Genomic DNA, 22,166 nt, shown 5'->3' on the forward strand with positions numbered 1-22,166 from the left:
CACACACACACACACACACACACACACACACACACACACACACACACACACACACACACACACACAGATTTCTTTAGAGCTGCCACTAGACACCCGGAGGAGTTACTACCACAGCAGAGCTCGTCGTTTCACACCAGAGGCACACTGATCGACCGAGCGACTGAGCTTGGAAGATCCAGACGCCCACGACTGCGGAGAGTAGCATCGACGGAGGCTGTATCAGAGGATCCGGATCACTTTGGCTCGACATGCACGACGCTCGGTCAGACTACTGACCATGGATGAGATTGATGAGATCCGCCAGCGTGACCGATGCTGGATCTCTTGTGATCTAGCTATCCTAGCTAGCTGCTGTTCACACCTAGTAGTTTAGGATTCCATAGTATTTTATTGTGACATTTGTCATTTCATTTTTGTCATTGTTGTCATCTTGTTACTCTGACACTGACTTTGTATCAGATCCACCACATTGTAACTTTCTGGTCTCATAGGTCACTTTGGCCTTTTGAAGACGTTAATATAACATTTCATTTGATTTTATTTTTCATTTCTCTCTCTCTCTCTCTCTCTCTCTCTCTCTCTCTGCCTGCGCACATGCATCACCGCGGTGGCTGCTCTCGACGAAAAAGCGTTGAGAGCCCACCAAAGGCCCGCCACGCCCCTGTAGCTACGCACCGAGAGACTCACCGGCAGTGTATCGACAGCAGCAGAACTTCACATGCAGTGCGTAAATGGTAATCTCCGGTAAGAGTCGTTCGCGTGGAGGGAGCGGGCCTCATTGGCTGTGATGCAGAACAGTGTGACAGGAGCTGGTCGACTTTTGACTAAATGGCCAGCCGACGGTAGTGCTGCAACATGTGCGCTAGGTGCCGATAGGTAGTGAAGTTGGGGTCTCAACCGGCCAGCCACCGGAGACCACTGCATGTGCGCAGGCTATCTCTCTCTCTCTCTCTCTCTCTCTCTCTCTCTCTCTCTCTCACACACACACACACACACACACACACACACACAAACCCACTGCTCCGTGATGTGTACGTTTTGAGCTCAAAACCCCTAGAACGTTTAAAAAAGCTCGACTCTCTCAGAGTGCGATGTCCCGCCAGAACTGAGGCATTGCAGCATGGCGTCTCTCTTCACGCGCTCTCTGCGAACAACGTGCAGGCACCGTTCTCTCGGATTTCTCAGCTCGTCCTCACCAACTTGGTTTGTATGTGACTTCTTTATGTATGCTCCATGTCTGCTTGTTGATCAATTGCATTCACAGTACCCCTGCATTCTTGCAGCATGTCCATGTCTTTAAGTCAATGTGGAGCTTCTACGACAGAGCATCGAACTTTCACTTAATTTGTGTAATGAAAGACTTTCCATGCCCTATTGGCAGTACTACACCGTCCTGGTGCCGAGCTAGGACATTTTGGAATGCCAGGGTATTGCGTGTGATAGTTCCATAGCGGAGAATTATGCATATCTGTGGGACCTGGTTGGCTGGCATCTATCAGAAGCCAATGTAGTTTACTCTGCATGAGGGGGTCTTCATAGATTTCATGTCTAGTGAGGCCGCATTGCGTGTCGGGGATTCGTAGATCATTAGAGTTCTTTGATGATGTTAGAGCTGAGGTGTCGCGTCATCTTACCTCCATTCTGCTGTTCAAGAGGATGCGTGAGATACTGTTCTATGCATGGCATGAACCATCCTTTTCACAATTGCCTGGGTCTCTTGATTATTCTCATCAAGGCGGCTGCTTGCTTGGCTGACTTTTTAATGTTGTGTACATAGAGTTAGAGTTAGAGAGAGAGAGAGAGAGAGAGAGAGAGAGAGAGAGAGAGAGAGAGAGAGAGAGAGAGAGAGAGATCCCCTTGGACGCTGCACCTAATAGTGTACTCAGAGTAGAGGCCAGCCATCATACAACAAACATCACCTAATTCGTCCAACTCTTAGGTGGGTTATCGTTGCTTTGGTTTGTTCAGGGGTTGCCACTTGTCTAACCTGCTCCTGACATTTTATAAAATGAGCTGGAAATGTCTGTTGCTGATCCTCCATCTTCAGACCTGCAGCTATTGAGTTAAATCCAATGTAGCCATTGAAAATATGTTCAATGCCTTGAGCTCCCTGAGAACTTGCTTGGGATTTGGTGGAGAACACTTCTTCCGGTTTCATCATCCCTGGCAATCCTACGGCATTTGTGGGTAGTGACTTTCATCCTTCCCAACCTGACATTGGTTTGCCAGTCATGCACTCCTCCTACCTTCATGGGCATTGAATCTACCATCCCCTTAGGTTGTGACACCGTTTGATCAGCCATCCTAGGAGTAAATGGCGTAGCTATCATGCCCAATCCCAATTTGACCCTAGTGGCTTTAGACATGACAATAACAACTGCTCCTCCATCTAATGTTACATTCTCTATGATCTTCGAGTGCTTTCTGATCTTGCATTCCACATCAATGATGGGAGCTTGATCATCCTTGATACTTGTGCGGTTTACTTCAAAATTGGAAGCTGAAGTCTCCTATGGGAGCTTATTCTCCACACTTGGTAAGGCTTGTACTAGCTTGTTCATTTCCACAGTGCACACTCAATTTGTGGACGTCCTCTAAAGCAAATACCACATTGGCAACGGTGTGGGGGGCCCTTGAGATGGTTGGTTGGAACCCCATCGGGTGTCATTCTCCTCCTCTCTTTCTTTCTCCCTCTACAGATCTCTATCGCAGCCTTATTGCCTCTCTTCAAGGAAAAGTAAAAGGAACCATCATTCAAGCTAAAAGGGATCACTAACACAAGGAAAGAAAGAAAAGGATTTGTGGAAGTGTAAAACCTAGATCTTCACCATATTCAATTCCGCTGCACTTGACACCCTATGGTGTGTCTTGCTCCTCTCTCTCTCTCTCTCTCTCTATCTACATCTACTTCATCTCTATGACTGTTAAGTGTAGCGGAATTGAAATGGTAACAAGATCTAGACTTTACATGAAAGAATGGCAGCCTTAGAGCGTGAGCGCGAGCAAGCGTGCTTGGTGGCCGAAGAAAGAAAGGCACAATTGGATCGCGAGCGCGAAGAAAGACGGTTAGCCTTGGAGCGTGAGCGCGAGCAAGCGCGCTTGGCGGCCGAAGATAGACGAGCGGCCTTGGAGTTAGCGTGAGGCGCAGAGAGACCAAACGCATGCTAGAGTTGGTCCTACAAGTACTTACCTCGAAAACCGAGCCGGCCAAAGATGTTGGTAGTTCATCAAGTAGCAAACTCGAACTCCAACAACCCCGTCACAGAGAAGATCACGTTCAATAAGTATGACAGTAAGATGGATGCTAGTGTTATTCATTCTTGGTTGCATCAATTTAATGCTTATTTTGCGACAACTAAGAAGACAGGGAATAGCAAAGTTTTGATGGCAGCCATGTATCTTGCCGGTGATACCATTAATTGGTACCACGCATGGCAAGACACAGTTGGCCGTGCACCTAGAGGAAGCCGTGTCGCAAGACAGGCACCATGTGTCAATAGAAAAGAACAGACTTAACAAACTTTTAGCACCTTAATAACAACTGAATCGAGAGAGAGACGACACGCGACACGGAGTGGCGGAATTTCACCCTAGAGAGTATTGGCTCCAAACCTTGGCGCCCCTTTCGGTATTTCTTTATATTGCATCAACTCAGTACAAGCCGGTACTACAGACTCTGCACCTTCTCCAGGAAGCATGCCAGAGAATGAGCCCTTAGCACATATGTAAAGGCCCTTGGCCTATGAAAAGCAGTTTACATGAAAAGCCTTCAAACTCAAAAGCTTCTGGTCCAAAAGTAATGCCAAAAAGCAACGAGTGTAAATCACAGAATTTCATTGTGATGTGCAGCGGAATGAATGTTGTATTTTCTCAAGATTAGTGATCCTTATTGCTCAAGGTTCCTTTTAGTTCTTAGGGAAAGAGAGAGCTTTCCGTCTTATAGAGAATGCTATGATCACGAAAAAAATGAGTGGATATTGTGCGTGTAAGTGAATGAGACTGAGAGAAGGAGAGAGAAGAGATATGACACCGAGAGGTTGTAAAACCCTCCTCCGAAGGCCCCACTCTCGTTGGCGAGAGTGGTCTACTTTGATTGCACGAAGGTGTACAATGCAAATGCAATGGACTGATGCAATGGAACTCTATGCCGATGACGACGACGGTGATGACGACGATGACTTGGGCTGAAACTGTGGATCTTCTATATGCTGAATTTCTTGGACTGTTTCGGGCTGAAAATGGACTGTTTTCTTGTGGTGTTTATGGCTGAAAATGAGCGGCTATGTCGGGGGTCATGCTGAGAATGAAAACGCTGATGCTGCTGCTCTTTAGGCTGCGTTTTTGAGTTGTTTATCTTGGCTGGAAAAACGCTGGACAGCAGGTCATCAATAACTGAAAACGCTGGTCTGGAAATGCTGTAAAACCTGATGCGATTGGGCTGAAATTCACTAACGCTAGGGCTGTTTTTCTCCTTGCCAAAACGTTGGCTGTGGAGATCCAAAACACTAGCAGTTGGGGCTGATCTGCTGGGGCACTGTCGCCAGAAGGGGGAAGCTTCAAGACGAGGTTGATGCTATGAAAAACGCCAAGGGGCTAGGAGAGGATGGCGATGGATCTCGATGCTGAGGGGGGTACTACTGAGAAGTTGCCTGTTGAGCGGGAAGCTCCTGCTACCTCTTCTGTCAGAAAGTGCTAACTTGGGTTTGCTTATATATTAACTTAGCAAAATTGCCCTACCTACTTTTGTTGGAAAGTCACTTAAAAATAATAAGTGAAAATAACCAAAAATAGGAAAATAGGCTAAATGCATTGGAAAATTCCCCTAATTGATGCTAATGGATTCTGATGGGAATTCCGACGATCATGCTGTGTGCAACCGGAGGATATGCATCTATGCTAAGTGACTGGGCATGCACGGTCTACGAATAGACTCACAGAAGTGTCAGATCACTGCTAATCTAAACTGATTGGAATTCTGCTATGGTGTAGCTTGTCCACGAACACATAGGGTTGGGATGTGTCACGTGACATTAATACAATTGCCACGTCAACAGTAATCGCAAAACACGAAAATCCATACAGCCTGCCACATCAGCACTGTTAGCGCAATTTCCGAAAAGTGCCACGGCATAAGCTGTGGGTCTTGCTTTATTTAATTTCTTTATGTCACTTGGGGCCCCATCGGACGGGTATGCTAGTCAAGTCTTTTTCTAACCGTGTTTTGCAGCTCGACACCCAATTACGCAAATCGGATGATGAGCGCAAAGAGGCTTTCCTTTTTGGGTTGGACGAATATATCTGTAAGGTGCAGCGGAATGAATGTTGAACTTTGCTCAAGATGAGTGCTCCGAACTGTGCTCAAGGTTCCTTTCACTTACGAAAGGGAGGGCCGTCCGTTCCTTTAGAGAGAGTGCAATGGAAACAAACAAAGTGAATGGACATACTGAATGGAAGTGCATGAGACTGAGAGATAGAGAAGAGAATACGACACCAGAGACGTAAAACCCTCCTTCGAAGGCCCCACTCTCTATGGCGAGAGCGGTCTACTTCTGATTGCACAAATCTCTACAAATGCTTGGACTTGCCGACGATGTCGACGACGACGAGATGGGCTGAAATCTGAAAACTCTAAGGGCTGAAATCTGCAAATCTTTATCTGCTGAATTCTGACTCTATGTCGGTGACGATGTTGATGATGACGATGCGACGACGACGCGCTGAAAACGCAGATGCTGAAATCTGTGTTTTCTGGGCTGAAACTGTAAACTTCGCGGGATTTGACCGTGCGGCGAGGATCTGCTGTGGGAAGGTGAGATCTGCGAGGTTCGGGACTTGAACTGTGGTGTCTAAGGGCTGAAAACTGAAAACGCTGATGGTTCTTGAGGTTTCGTCGCGGAGAATCGGCAAAACGCCGGGGCTGATCTGCAAACCAAAAACGCTAGGGTTGAAAATCTGCTTTACTGTTGCCGGTTGTCCTGCAAATGCAAAACGCTAGGCTGTTCTGATGTTCTGTTGTCGCCGGGTTGATGCAAATGTAAAAAGGCTTGCTAATGCTTGTTCTTGTCCAAAAACGCTAGCTTGCTGCAGTGATGCAAAAACGCTAGGCCTCTTGGGTTCTACTGAGAAGTTGCCTGTTGAGCAAGGTGCTCCTGCTGCCTCTTCTGCTAGAAAGTGCTAACTCTGGTTTGCTTTTATATTATCTTGGCAAATTTGCCCTACCTACTTTCCAACAAAAGTCACTTAAATTAATAAGTGAAAATATCAAAAATAGGGAAAATAGGCCTATGCACTGTAAAAATGCTACTGATGGGATCTGATTGGAAGCTGATGGTCATGCTGTGTGCAACCAAAGGATATGCATCTAATCTAAGTGTCTGGATATGCACGGTCTGCAAAATAGGCTCACAAAAGTGCCAGATCACTTCCTATTCTAGACTGACTTGACTGAAATAAACCCTGATCATGTTGTAGCTTGTCCACGGGGGTTGGATGTGTCACGTGACATCCCCTCCTTTTCAAAGTGAGGTACTGGTACCGAACTGTATGGCGTCAAGGGAGATTGCCAATAGCATCCGGAATCCTGGAAAGGACTCTTCGCCGGCCCACTCTGATGCGTGGGTTGTGCGATACTTGAACTTCAAAAAGGTCTGCAAAGCTTGCTTCTTTGGGCCGCGCCGAAAGCGACACAAAGTCATCTACGGCTCCTTCAATGCTTCCAACTTTGTCTAGAGTCATGTTTCTTCCTTCTTCAAGAATCTCCATGGTTGAAAATTCCTGAAATCACTTCCAACACAAAAACATGAACATACCCATTCCATGTAAAGTGAGTGGAAAAAATCTCGTCTTTCTAAAAGATTGTGCATGCAATGTAGATGAACAAATAGACGGAGTGCCAAGCTGTTCACCACACACGCGCAAACAATGAGATTGAATCTTGTCGCGCTGATCTAAATCAATCAATTGTGGCAATTCACAACGGAAATGCCCATGCTTGGTGCTCATACTTTCTTGTGCTCTTTCTACAACTGTGTCGTGCCAAGGAAGAGACATGGAATGTGACTTCCTTGAATGCATACTTTTCAGCTTTTCATGAGAAATCCACATACATCCATGCTCATTCATGAGTGAATCGTGCTCAACGTACAATATGTCATGCCTAGGAAAAGGGATCACATAAAGACGCTGACGAAAATACAGGAAATGATCACGAATGAAACACTCGAACAAAGCGTGCTGACGAATCATTCGAACACATAGTACTTCTTGTAAGGGTTCTTTGGACCTAGGCTCGAGAGCCAAAATCGGTTCTTCCTGAAGGGGTTCTTTGGACCTATGCTCGAGAGCCAAGATCGATCCCTTGTGATTGATCGAATCTGCAACGAGGTTAGCTTCGCTAGAAAAAGCATCAACTAACACATCATCCTTGTGAACAATCACATTATCTCCCTGCAACTCATCATGCTTTTGAGAAATCACATATGGATCATGCAAATTATCATTCTTGTGAGAAATCACATCTTGATCATGCAAATCATGATGCTCATCATTATCATCCAAATCATCATGCTTATCATTGTCATTCAAATCATCTTCATGCAAATCATGTGTGTCATGCTTGGGAGAAGAAGAGGCTAAGAGAGTCTCCTTTTCTTGATTCTGTGCAAACTACTCCTGCACAATAGAAAAGAGTCGCAAGAACTCTTTCATGTGTTGGTCGCTCTGTTCTTGTCTTGCTTTGCTCTCGCGATCAAATGTTGCTTGTCTTTCGTTGTTCTCGCGATCCAATTTGGCTCGACTTTCTTTGGCTTCCAAGTCATACTTACGCTCTATGGCTTCCACGCTTTCTTCATAGTCATGATCTATGGCTGCCATTGTTTCTTCGTAGGCCTTTCTTTCTGCTTCTCTTCTTCGCGTTCTAACTTTCTTTCCATAAACAACTGCTTCAATTCCTTGGCGTAGATGGGGAAGGGGGAGGGTTGGAAAAACCTCCTGGTGGGGAAAATTCTTCTTCGCCTCTCATGCTCATCACCTCCAAGCGAAGTATCCATTCCGCTTCGAGTGATGACCATCTACTGAAGTCTTGGGTTCTTGTGGTCTTGGGTTCTTAAGTTCATGGGGAACTTGGGTTCTTGGGTTTCTTGAGGGTCTTGAGGTTCTTGCGGGTCTTGAGGTTCTTGAGGGTCTTCTTTTGCTTGCAATCTGTGCTCGAGAAGGATCTTCTCTTCACCCGAGTTCTGCTCTTTTCCGTGGGCGCACCCCTTGGTGGCCTTGCGCTCACACCAAGGTTGCTTTTTACCACCTCACGTCCAATGGCCGGCCGCTAAGTACACGGTCTGCTCTCAATGAGTGAAAAGAGGCACAAAGGGAGGTTGGATGTTGCTAATTGGACTATTTTCTTATTTTTAATGATAAATCTCTTTTTTTTAGGATATTTTATTGTGTACACTAAGAACTGTTAAAAGATTGTAGCTACAGGGAGTGCCATCAAGAACGGACAACTCTGATGTGTCATTTGATGGGTGACGGTAAACATCGCAAAGGAGTTTCTGTAAGTTCGGTGGAAAGGGCCGGGTTACGAGTGCCCCTGATGCGTCACATGATGGGTGACGGGTGCATCAGAAAGGGGGCATTCCGTAGGCTAAGGAGGAAATCCGAACTGAGTAAGAAAATACGCGTAAGAACGCAAGCACAAGAATAAAGATGGGTTCAATGAAGCTTTTTACGAAAAGCAGGAATAGTCGCTGGAGGACAGATGTTTTCTTGCGAGGAGTCTGTGTCTGCATTGCATCTGTGTCGTGTCCTGCACCCGGGGACGCCTGGAATGTGTCCGTGTAGCATTGTTTTCATTAACTAAGTGAGTTTTTAAAGTTTGAACAGGTTCACACTTTATTTTATTAAAGTGGCCGATCACTTTTAAGTGACCAGGCCTTTATTAATAAAATAAAGCAAGTCCCTCAAACAAAAGGCAGCGCTAAAAAAACTACGCAGGGGGGGGGGGGGGGGGGGCTGAATTTGCGATCTTTCTCTCTCCTTTCTCTAGGAGCGCCAAGCTCTTCTTTTTGGGCCCCTATTCTCGCCGGGTGCAAGGGCCTATAAAAGGACAGTCAGCGTTCAGTTTCTGAACATGTCGGAAGCAGTAGAAAGCACTAGCGCTGGGATTCTGGAGCAGAGACTGGCGACGGAAACTGCAAGTGTTCGTGTGACGACTGAGTACAGAGGTCGTTTTTTCGAGTAAGGAGCGACAGGTATACAGTGTTGATACGCATTGAGAATTGTTGCTTTGTGTGGTTTGTTTTGCAGGAACCTCTCGTCTTATGGGAAAGTACGGCTTTACGCCTAAGTCCCTTACGGGAAAGTACGGCCTCGTGCCTAAGTCCCTTACGGGAAGGAACGGCCTTGTGCCCAAGCCCTTTACAGGAAAGCACGACCTTTGGGTCTAAGATTACAGAACGGAGGGGTTTCCTCGGGTTCTCGTGCTTGTATAAGAATTCTCCCTGAATAAAAGAATACTCTTAACGGGGGGGGACCAGCCCATCGTCTGGTCCCCAATACTGTGTCGATCTTCTCCCTTCTCTCATATTTGCAAAGTATTATAATTTTCAGATTTTCTAAGTGCTTGTGTACGCTCCCGTTTTGTGATAGTGGTATCAGAGCTCGGACTCCTCTCTTTTTCAGCAAAGAAGGACGATTCCGGGAAGAACGGGAAGAACCATGTCGGGCCAAGGGAGAAGCGTTGAAGAGGAGCTTCAACAAGTGCAAGCTCAGCTTGCGGATTTGCAACAAATCTTATTGTTGCCAGACGTCCAAAAGCTCTTGGGCGGAATGAAGAAAACGAATGGAACTGATGCAATCAAGCATCCAGACAACACTGTTAGCGTGAGACCACAGGAGGCAAGAGAAGAAGAACGTGCCGAAGTGCACAAAGGATCTTCGGATCGGAATGAACGGCCTACTTCAAGGAAAGGCCACGAAAAAGCGCTCTCTCTGCTAGACGAGAGCAAGGACATCTCTATCTCATCTCCATCTTACTCTCCTGACTATACTTCTACTTCTCGATCATCTCGTCAGAAGAAGGAAGCCGCTACTACTGCCACTACCCTACATCAACCTAAAGATAAGCCTCGATTCAAGAAGCATGGTCGCAAGTCTCAACATCGTATGAGAGTCTTCAAATCGGGCGACAAGGACATCAAGTTCGAAACCTACAATGGACGGAGAGACATCTCCAAAGCACTGTCCTTCATCAGACAGTTTGAAGTCGCCTTTACCAATTCACAGAAAGATCCGAATTACGCCATGTGGGGATGCACCTCAAGGAAACGGAAAGTAATTGGTGGTTAGCCAAGATTTTGGAAGGTTCACAGGCCAGAACTTGGGAGAGCTTCAAATCTGAATTTTATGAACAATTCCTGCCACCTGACTTCGAGCAGGACATACGGAAGGAATGGGACTGGCTTGCCCAGAAGGAACATGAAAGAGTAACGACGTATGTGGACAAGTATTGGTCGGTTCTTCTGAAGGTCACTCCCTTCATGAAGATTGCCGATGAGGAAAAGAAACGAAAGTTCGAAGCGGGTCTCCAACCGCAGCTTCGAAAGAGTATGAAAGTGTATCCGCATCATACTCTTCAGAGGATGATGGAGTCAGCAATCATTGCTGAGGATTTACACTCAACCGGGACACCCAGAAAAATGGAGCATAGCACTTACCGTGCAAGACAAAGAGGGGTCTATGATGACCAAGGAGGCCAAGGAAGAAAACGTCCTCCACCTAGGGACGATGATCACTCTAAGAAGCCAGAGGGCAATGGCAAGCGAACTAAGTATCTTTCTCCTACTCAACTTCAAACTTTCAGAGAGGAAGGAAGATGCTTCTATTGTGGCGAGAAAGGACATATGAAACCAGATTGCCCGCTAAAGCAACAACGGCAAGAACAAGCCTCTACGAGGCAAGAGAAAGCAAGGAAGGAACCCGCACCACCAAGCTCGAACTCAATTCCAGATGTTCAAGGAAACACAGAAATGGTGAAAGGGAAGCGTCAACTTCTGAAGGGCTGGGGGTCTTTGAACAACCAGCGAGTACTGATTCTTTGTGATCCAGGATCCACGGATAACTTCATCTCCCTGGATACTGCGGAACGTTTGTGCCTCACACCGGCTCAGCTTGGCACACCGGTTACATCCGGATCGGCATTCGAGGGGTTGACAACCAATGCAACTCCCGTGCAAGGACAGCTCAATCTTCGGATTGGCGAGTACAAGGACCGCGAATCATTTTTGATGGCACCCATCGAGGGATGTGATATCATCTTGGGTATGCCATGGCACTTCCACATGACACCTATTCCCGATTATGTGGAAAAGACCCTCACTTTTGATCATGGGGGTAAGAAAATAAAGATTCATGCTGATGCAGGAGATTGGCAGTTCCCAATTGTAAGCCATATCTCCATTAAGAAAGAAATGAAGAAGTGTGTTTCTGCTTACTTGATTTTTGCACGTGAGAAGAGTAGGGACTCTCTCTCTAGTCTGGAAATTAAGTGTCTTCAATTTATTGAAAAGTACAAAGATTGTTTCACGGAAACACTTCTTGATGAACTCCCTCCGGTACGCCCGGAAGATCACCGCATAGATCTCATACTGGGTAGCTCGCCTCCCAATCAACCCCCTTATTGGGTGAGTCTTGCTCAGCAAGAGGAAATTCTGAAGCAAGTCAATGAGCTTCTAGAGAAAAGGTTAGTACGGCCAAGTGCTTCACCCTACTGCTCTCCAGTTCTATTGGTGCAGAAGAAAGATGGCACGTTTCGAATGTGCATAGACTATAGGTCTTTAAACAAGATCACAGTCAAGAATCGCTTTCCGATCCCTCGGATTGATGATATACTTGATAAGTTGCAGGGTGCAAGTGTCTTTAGTCGCATAGACTTAAAGAGTGGGTATCATCAGATACGGATCGCCCCTGAGGATGTCCATAAGACTGCTTTCCGCACAACCTTTGGACTATATGAATTTTTGGTAATGCCTTTCGGCTTGACCAATGCTCCTGCGACGTTCAATCGCATGATGGACCGCATTTTCAGCCCGTATCGAGCTTTTACGGGAGTATTCTTTGACGACATACTCATCTTCTCTAAGTCAGAAGAGGAACATCGGAAGCACTTGGACTTAGTGTTTCAAGAATTGCGAAAGCATGAGTTGCATGTGAATGCAAAGAAGAGCGAGTTCTTTCTCTCAGAGATGCACTATCTCGGCCATATAGTCTCTCACAATCAAGTGAGTATGGATCCTGCCAAGATCCGAGTGGTAGAAGATTGGCCTATTCCCACTACGGTACATGATTTACGTAGCTTCCTGGGATTATGTTCGTATTATCGAAGGTTTGTTCGAGGATTTGCTCATGTAGCAGGACCCCTTCATGATTTGACAAAGAAGAAGATTCCTTTCAGATGGGGATCGAGACAACAAGGAGCTTTTGATCGGCTCAAGTACTTGCTAAGCCATGGACCTATTTTGATAGTGCCTGACTTAAGGAAACCATTTGAGGTTCACTGCGATGCTTCAAGCGATTGCATTGGAGCAGTGTTAAACCAAGAAGGCCATGTAGTGGCTTATGAAAGCAGACGGCTTAAGGATGCAGAGTTGCATGCATCAATCTACGAAAAGGAACTCACGGCTGTGATTCACGCCTTATCCAACTGGAAGCACTATCTTCTAGGAGCGGATTTTGTGATCAAGACTGATCACCAGAGTTTGCGGTATTTTCTTACGCAAAGGAAACTATTTGAGAAGCAGATGAGATGGGCAAACTTTTTGTCTATGTTTCACTTCCAGATCCTTCACACGGCTGGGAGCAAGAATGTGGTCGCAGACGCATTGTCTAGGCGGCCAAGGGTGAACGCTATCACTTCGGTGTATCACCAAGAATTAGAAGCACTACCGGATTTGTATCCGAATGATCCAAACTTCTCCACCATTTGGGGAAAGCTACATCGTGGAGAGAATGAGTTTCCCTATTCCATTCGGGACGGTTATCTCTACCACCATCAGGCCATATGTGTGGCGGAACCATTAAGAAAGAAGATCATGGGTGAAGCACACGCTTCGCCTTATGCGGGTCATCGGGGTATTCTCCCTACGACCTTAGCAATGGAAAGATATTTCTTTTGGCCTAGCCTTAAAGCAGACATTGATAAGTATGTCAGGGAATGCTTGCTTTGCCAAAAAGTGAAGTATGATCGGCATAAGACGCCTGGGTTGCTACAACCTTTGCCTGTGCCTAATGAGCCTTGGGAAAGTATTGCCATGGACTTCATCATGGACCTCCCCAGAACTCAGACTGGAAATGACACGATCTGGACCATTGTGGACAGGTTTAGCAAGCAAGCACACTTTATACCAGTCAAGAAAACGATCAAAGCAGATCATATGGCTAGGGTCTTTCTAGCACAGATCTTTAAGAATCATGGAATGCCTAAGTCTATTGTGAGTGATCGAGATCCTCGCATGACAGGAAATTTTTGGCGTGCCTTGATGGATAATCTTGGTACGAAGCTGAATTTTTCATCTGCCTACCATCCTCAAACGGACGGGCAAAGTGAGATAGCCAACTCCATAGTATTGGATATGTTAAAAGCTTATGTGTCAGACCGGCAATCTGACTGGGAGAAATATTTGCCTCTTGTCGAGTATGCGTATAACAATACCATACACTCATCGACAGGAAAAGCACCTTTTGAGATTCTCTATGGTAAGCCTTTGCTTCCACCCATCCTTTTAACTAAGGATAAGATCTTTGCAGCAGATGAATTTGTCCGGGACTTGGACATAGCCTACGGGTAAGTTAGGAGAGCTATTCTACGCTCTCAAGAAAAGCATAAGAAAGCTGTAGACAAGCACAAAAGGAATCTAGACTTAACAGTCGGACAGTTAGTCTTACTCAAGTTTGAGAAGGCAAGACTTAAGAAACAAGCGTCTCATAAGGGGAACGTGGTAAAACTTTCTACCCGTTATTATGGGCCGTTTAAGATCACTGAGCGAGTGAATGATGTCACTTTCCGATTAGAGCTACCGCCTAATCGGAAGATCCATAATGCTTTCCATGTCAGTTTACTCTGGCCGTATGTGGGACCGCCTCCGAGCCAGCCTAGTGCTGAGGAACCTCCTGAGGTTGAGGAAATAGAAGAAATACTCCAACCGGAGCAGATAGTAAGTCATCATGAGCGGTCTCTCAAATCCGGAAAGATAACACGGAAGTATTTGGTTAAGTTTAAGAACTATTCGAATCTAGATGCTCAGTGGATGACGCAGGAGGAATTAGCAGCTTATCCCGAGATACTGGAGGTGTATGTCCAAGCACTACAGTTGAGGTCAACTGTTTAGAAGCCAGAGGGATGTTGCTAATTGGACTATTTTCTTATTTTTAATGATTAATCTCTTTTTTTTAGGATATTTTATTGTGTACACTAAGAATTGTTAAAAGATTGTAGCTACAGGGAGTGCCATCAAGAACGGACAACTCTGATGTGTCATTTGATGGGTGACGGTAAACATTGCAAAGGAGTTTCCGTAAGTTCGGTGGAAAGGGCCGGGTTACGAGTGCTCCTGATGCGTCACATGATGGGTGACGGGTGCATCAGAAAGGGGGCATTCCGTAGGCTAAGGAGGAAATCCGAACTGAGTAAGAAAATACGCGTAAGAACGCAAGCACAAGAATAAAGATGGGTTCAATGAAGCTTTTTACGAAAAGCAAGAATAGTCGCGGGAGGACAGATGTTTTCCTGCGAGGAGTTTGTGTCTGCATTGCATCTGTGTCGTGTCTTGCACCCGGGGACGCCTGGAATGTGTCCGTGTAGCATTGTTTTCATTAACTAAGTGAGTTTTTAAAGTTTGAACAGGTTCACACTTTATTTTATTAAAGTGGCCGATCACTTTTAAGTGACCAGGCCTTTATTAATAAAATAAAGCAAGTCCCTAAAAAAAAAGGCAGCGCTAAAAAAACTACGCAGGGGGGGGGGGGGGCTGAATTTGCGATCTTTCTCTCTCCTCTCTCTAGGAGCGCCAGGCTCTGCTTTTTGGGGCCCTATTCCCACCGGGTGCCAGGGCCTATAAAAGGACAGCCAGCGTTCAGTTGCCGGAAGCAGCAGAAAGCACTAGCGTTGGGATTCTGGAGCAGAGACTGGCGACGGAAATTGCAAGTGCTCGTGTGACGACTGAGTACGGAGGTTGTTTTTCCGAGTAAGGAGCGACAGGTATACAGTGTTGATACGCATTGAGAATTGTTGCTTTGTGTGGTTTGTTTTGCAGGAACCTCTCGTCTTACGGGAACGTACGGCTTTACGCCTAAGTCCCTTACGGGAAAGTACGGCCTCATGCCTAAGTCCCTTACGGGAAGGAACGGCCTTGTGCCCAAGCCCTTTATGGGAAAGCACGACCTTCGGGTCTAAGATTACAGAACGGAGGTGTTTCCTCGGGTTCTCGTGCTTGTATAAGAATTCTCCCTGAATAAAAGAATACTCTTAACGGGGGGGGGGGACCAACCCATCTTCTGGTCCCCAATACTGTGTCGATCTTCTCCCTTCTCTCATGTTTGCAAAGTATTATAATTTTCAGATTTTCTAAGTGCTCGTGTACGCTCCCGTTTTGTGACACTGGACAAGCCCTTCTTTCTTGGGTTTCTTGTCACTCTTCAAAAACACGATTAGGAATCGACACGCCCAAGTGAACTTGGGTTCGTGCGACCGCAACAAGCAAAAAAATTCTTGTGATTCTTGTGGTTCTTTCCTTGAGTTATACAGAACATTGCAAAAGCTCTGATACCAATGTAAGGTGCAATGGAATGAATGTTGAACTTTGCTGAAGATGAGTGCTCCGAACTGTGCTCAAAGTTCCTTTTACTTACGGAAGGGAGAGCCTTCCGTTCCTGTAGAGAGAGAGTGCAATGGAAACAAACAAAGTGAATGGACACAGTGAATGGAAGTGCATGCGACTGAGAGATAGAGAAGAGAATAAGACACTAGAGACGTTGTAAAACCTCCTCCGAAGGCCCCACTCTCTATGGCGAGAGCGGTCTACTTATGATTGCACAAATCTCTACAATGCTTGGACTTGCCGACGATGTCGACGACGATGAGGATGACGACGAGACGGGCTGAAATCTGAAAACTCTAAGGGCTGAAATCTGCAGATCTTTATCTGCTGAAGCCTAACTCTGTCGATGACGACGATGCGACAACGACGCGCTGAAAACGCAGATGCTGAAATCTGTGTTTTCTGGGCTGAAACAGTAAACTTCGCGGATTTGACCATGCGGCGAGGATCTACTTCCGGAAGGTGAGATTCGCGAGGTTCAGGACTTGAACTGCGGTCTCTACGGGCTGAAAATTGAAAGGGCTGATGGTTCTTGAGGTTTCGTCACGGAGAATCGGCAAAACACCGGGGCTGATCTGCAAACCAAAAACGCTAGGGATGAAAATCTGCTTTGCTGCTGCCGGTTGTCTTGCAAATGCAAAACGCTAGGCTGTTTTGATGTTCCGTTGTCGCCGGGTTGATGCAGATGCAAAAACACTGGCTGATCCTTGTTCTTGTCCAAAAACGCTAGCTTGCTACAGTGATGCAAAAACGCTAGGCCTCTTGGGTTTTGCTGAGAAGTTGCCTGTTGAGCAAGGTGCTCTTGCTGCCTCTTCTGCCAGAAAGTGCTAACTCTGGTTTGCTTTTATATTATCTTAGCAAAATTGCCCTACCTACTTTTTGTAGTAGGCTACAGTGTCACTTTCACAAGACACACAGTTAGTATAGTTGGTCTGGTCTGGTTCACATTGGACGGACTCTCTGGGTTGGGCAGTGACACGTGGCAGGGATACGATGGTGGTTCTAGTGGACATCGTGGCCAGGTCACCATCACCACTCAGTCTGGAGATAGACTTAGATGGTTGACATTTATGAGCCGTTGGTGGCTCTTTATGGTGGGACATGAGTAGTAGTTGGTGGGTCATCGGATTATCTTCTTCATATATGGTCCAGCGTCGTCGTGAGGAGTAGCGAGTCTATACACACAACACTTCTTCACCATCCTTGCACATTTTGAGCCTCGACACCCCATTGTACCTGTGAGCTTTGGGCTGGAGCTGAGTGTGCTGCCACGCCAGAGTCTGTATCAGTTCTTTGAGATAGTCGAGTCATATGTTGTGGTCTGCTATTGTGTCTCTGTGAGCTCAGTTGTTGTCTATTTGTTCCTTTGTTTTCAGTCTGTTTGAGTGAGATTGTCACGCACATTGCACTGAGGAGAAGCCACTGTAGAGAGCACGACACACTATCCGCGCTACAGGTGCTCTCATTTTGGCGATCACGGTGGGACCTCAACTGAAGTCTCTCTCTCTCTCTGTGAGGTACAAATCTTTAAGCTAGTTGGGTTTATCTAGCTTCGCCTACCTTGCCTTGCACGGTTCTCCTCTCGCCCTGGTCCAACTGGTCTAGTCCTATCTCGCCCTAGTCCTCTCTCCCTGGTCCAACCAGCCCTCGTCCCTGGACTAGTCCTTCCTCGACCCTGGTCGAATCCTCCTCGACCTTGGTCTAGTCCTCCTCGTCTCTGGTCCAGCCTGGGTCTAGTCACTTGCCTGGTCTAGTAGAGTCTAGACCAGTCTTCAACCAGTTCAAGGTTTTCTTGCCCAAAGCTTGGTTATATTGGTGGTCGCTGCATGACACATACAAGGCGGTCAGTTGAGCGTCAAAGCGCACTACTGAGTCCTGTGAAGTACTACAACAGAAGACGACCCTTGGTACCTAGTAGAAGTCCATCAACCTCATCACCCATACCTCCACATATGACATCACCCATTCCTCCATCCGGTTCCACATCTTCCAGATCACCTTCCCCAATAAATCTCTCCCCTATTCTGTTACAGCAGGCTATCGAGCAACGGGCTCCTGAGCAAGGGGCCATGGAACCGTTGGCTAGTGTTTTGGCCAAGGTAAACATCAAGTTTCCTACCTTCAAAGGACTCTCTTCAGAAGATGCTGACGACCATGCAAGGAGGTTTGTATCTCTCTGTAGGGGTCGTGGTCTTAATAGAAAAGATGCTTATTTGGTACTCTTTCCATCTACCTTGGATGGCTTAGCAGATAAATGGTACAGTCAGTTTGCAGAGAACCATTTTTCAACTTGGGTAGCTTTACAACAACAGTTCTGTGCGGCATTCAGGCCAGGTGACTACCAAGAAAAGGTTTTAGATGAGTTGGCCAATATGGTGCTCCAGCCAAAGGAGACTTTTGTAGAACTAATGACTAAAACCAAGTCTCTGGTTGCCAAGCTTCCTCAGCAACCAGGGGAATTTATGGTTAAGAAGTGGGTGGAGAAGGCTCTTTCCAAAACTTCTCAGCAAAAAACTTGAGAGAGTCTCCGACCTGACGCCACTCTGGAGGAGTTTGTTGCGGCTGCTACCAGGATAGAGGGAGCTAGGAAGCTGTTCACCAACTCTCCTCAGGTAGAGACCCCCACAGTGTCTTTGGAAAGTCCTTGTGATCCTTTAACTTCTTTACGCAGGGAACTGGAAGCCCTAAAGTTACAGCGAGCTCTTCAAGAGGAGAGGTCCTTCTCTCTTAGATAAGAGAAGCCTCCACATCACAAGGCATTGGAACAGATCAAGCACGAGCTAGAAGAGCTCAAGTCTCAGCAGGAGACTAAGGCTATGGTTTGGTGTAGCTCATGCCGCTCTCCAGGGCACCCTCCACAGGAATGCCCCCTTCGGGTTTATTGCCACTTTTGTGAGAAGTCTGGACATGAGGACAAGGATTGCTACTACCTCAAGGGATTGCGACAAATACAACAAAGTCTTGGTCCTACTCTTCAACAAGGGCCAGCACCTGCATCCAACATGGTTTCTCTATGTGGCCATCCACACCATATGCCACCTTTATTGACAGCCCCTCCTATGCAAGGTATGCAATGTACTTTTCTGTCTCAGAGCTTTTATCATACCCATGCTCCCTCATCACCTCAAAACTTCTATGCCTCCACCTCCAACTCCATGCACCAGGAGCAAGGACCACCTCGCCCTTCGACTCACCCATTGAATCGGCCCATCTTGTGCTACGGATGCGGGGAATATGGTCATTACCAAAGCAAATGCCCTCTGCCCGAAGGGTCCCCTCCCTCTCGTCATTGCCCCGAAACGAAGGATCACTACAGTAAGGATTGCCTAAAATTTGTGCATCCACGGCTTCGAACCGAGTCAAAGCCAGAATGAGTTTGCCTTTCCCAAGCTCAATTTGATAGCATTTAGCGTCGTTTCTCAGCCGCCCCCTTCTACCCACGTGGTTACCCCTAAAATAAGCCGCCGTAGTTGGTAGAGGAGCCATTTGGCGTCCTCACCCGGGCCCAGAGAGCCACTCTCTGTCTTAGCATTCCAGCAAGTTCAACTCCCCCACACATTCTCACACCAGTGGATACCTTGCCTTCAGCTGTTAACAAGCCATCCCCTAGTGCCATGAAGGAATCCAAATCTTTGCTCTCCGATATTGATGAAGCTTTCTTGGAAGCAGTTTCAGATCTACAGAAGATCAAGGTACCAGAGAAACCACTGGTAGAACAAGAAAAGCTTACAACAGAGACAGTCTTGAAGAACACTTTCCAACAAGTGTCCCTCTATGACATGTTGCGGCTAGATGCGAGTTTTAGAAGTGACACCCTTGCAGTTATTCGGTCACTTTACCCTGGAGTAGGTCCTAGTGGCGGGCACCTCCCAGTGCGACCGTCAGAGTCCTATATGATATCCAATCCCGTTGCTCCACTCACTGATTATAGAAGCCCTCGTCTGACAGTGTCCGTTTTGGGTCGGCAATTCTCGGGAGTGATAGTGGATGGTGGATCTGGCATCAACTTGATGCCCGAGTTCACTATGTTAGCTGTAGGTCTACAGCCTACTCGCCCTTCTTCCTTCACAGTTACATCGGCCGACCAACGGACAGTCTACCCAGTGGGCATAGTGGACAATGTGCCTTTGCAGGTACAAGACTTTACTTTTAACTTGGATTTTGTTGTGGGTCATCTCTCCCAAGTGGAGGACGGATTTCCCTTTCTCATTGGAAGACCATGGCTGCGACACATTAAAGCACTTCATGATTGGGGAAACGATGCAATGTGGATACATACTTCTGGCTCCCCGATGCAACCCATTCTCGAAGGAGGTATGGATCCCGTGGTGCAGCAAGTTTCTTTGTCAATGGAAACTAACCCTGAACAAGAACAACCTACTACACCTGAACGGTCAGATGAAGATCTGCTGGAGTGGTTGGAAGCTACCAAATCTATGCCCTGTTATGGAGTCTCTATTCACTCCTTGCCTAGAGAGAATACTCCTGATGCGCCCTTGGTGGAGGCCTTTGAATTTGGTGAGCCTATGAAGAATCATAGAAGCTGAAAGAAATCCCCTCTACTGGAGTTCACCCCCCTTCACCATAAGCCCCATCAACCCCTGTGCCTGCTTCTCCGACCAGAACAAAGCTCTCCTCTGTGTCTAGCTTCCACAAGACGGGATACAACCAAAAGGATGTTGCTTTCACGTTTTATGAATTCCCTGCTCATGATAGCTGTTTTGCTCATGATACCTCCTCATGCTCTCCATTAGCTGCTGCGCTCTGTAACATCTCCTCTTTCAGCCAGTGGACCACGGAATTCATCTATAGTGGAACACGAGCTCTTTCGGCTATACTTTGCATTGAAGATGAATGTTTGCTATCTCCTATCCCCTCGACCCTACCCTCCCCCTCACACTCACTCGCCCTCTGTCCACTCACCCTCACCCCCTATCCTGCCCTCGCCCCTCCCCCTCCACTACTCTCGTCCCCCTACCCACCTAGCCCTCGCCCCTACCCTTTCCCACTTGCCCCTAGTCCCCCTACCCACCCCTAGACCCCCTACCCACTTCCCCCTCGCCCCTACCCACCCCTAGACCCCCTATCTACCCCTAGACCCCTAGCCACCCCTCATCCACCCTACCCACCCTAGACCCACTATCTACCCACCCCTCGCCCCCCCCCCCCCCGCCCCTACCCACTCCTAGACCCACTATCTACCCACTCCTCGCCCCCTACCCACCCCTAGACCCCCTATATACCCCTCCCCCCCTACCCACCCCTAGACCCCCTACCCACCCCTCGTCCCCCTATCTACCCCTCGCCCCCTACCCACCCCCTACCTAGGCCTTGCCCCTACCCACCCCCTATCTAGCCCCCCTCGCCCCTATCTAGCCCTCAACCCCCCTACCCACCCTTTCCACTCTGCTCTGCAAGGGTTGCTAGCTTTGGAGTTTCTGCTAGCTTTGTAGTTTCTGAAGCAGGTCTTTTGGTGTTTCACAGCAGACGAGCAAGATGAAGAGCCTTTTAGCTGTTTCCTTGTGGCTTTCAAGCATTCACTTGGTTGCCATTCCGTTGCTGTAAATGCTTTTCGTTCTGCCATCACGATGGTGCTTAATCTTAGTTGTGGTATTACTCGAGCTTCTGGTCATCCCTATTTTCGAGCAACTTCATTTGCAAGCATGGACCATGTCATTTTCCTCTCACTATGGTTATTGTTAAGTGCAACGGAATGATTGCTTGCGCTTTGCTCAAGATGAGTGCTCCGAACTGTGCTCAAGGTTCCTTTTAGTTCTTATGGAAGGGAGAGCCTTCCGTTCTTAATGGAATGTGCTATGATCACAACAAAGTGAATGGACACTATGCGTGCAAGTGTATGAGAGAGAGAGAGAGAGAGAGAGAGAGAGAGAGAGAGAGAGAGAGAGAGAGAGAGAGAGAGAGAGAGAGAGAGACGATACTAGAGACGTTGTAAAACCCTCCTCCGAAGGCCCCACTCTCGTCGGCGAGAGTGGTCTACTTTTTGATTGCACAAAGTGGTACGATGACTATGCAATGGACTGATGCAATTTGGGACTATGCCGATGACGACGACGGTGACGACGACGACGACTTAGGGCTGAAATCTGTGGTCTTCTATTTGCTGAATTTCGGGGCTGTTTTGGTGGCTGAAAATGACTGTTTTGGCTGCATTGTTGATGGCTGAAAATGGGGGTCTTCTGCAATGCTTCTAGGGCTGAATCTGCTACCGATTTGAAGGCTGAAAACGCTGCTGCATTTACTTCAAAACAGGCTGAAAATGGAAACGCTGAACTGCTCTGC

At 47.1% G+C, this 22,166-nt stretch overlaps 1 protein-coding gene across 2 annotated transcripts in view; it reads left to right on the forward strand.

Annotated features, from left to right (window-relative positions):
* The first annotated feature begins 987 nt into the window (after nt 1-987).
* The window catches only part of LOC147464362 (UMP-CMP kinase 3-like), a 95,082-nt gene continuing 73,903 nt past the window's right edge, over nt 988-22,166 (forward strand). The window contains exon 1 of one of the 2 annotated variants that reach the window (XM_086514409.1): nt 988-1,207. In XM_086514409.1, coding sequence (XP_086370535.1) covers nt 1,121-1,207 — 87 coding nt within the window. In that variant the 5' untranslated portion in view covers nt 988-1,120. The remainder of the gene's footprint in view (nt 1,208-22,166) is intronic. The other variant, XM_086514417.1, reaches the window with a different exon arrangement.

The sequence above is a fragment of the Adiantum capillus-veneris genome, chromosome 1 (assembly GCF_014529385.1).
Source record: "Adiantum capillus-veneris isolate H3 chromosome 1, ASM1452938v2, whole genome shotgun sequence".
Classification (NCBI taxonomy): Eukaryota; Viridiplantae; Streptophyta; class Polypodiopsida; order Polypodiales; family Pteridaceae; genus Adiantum; species Adiantum capillus-veneris.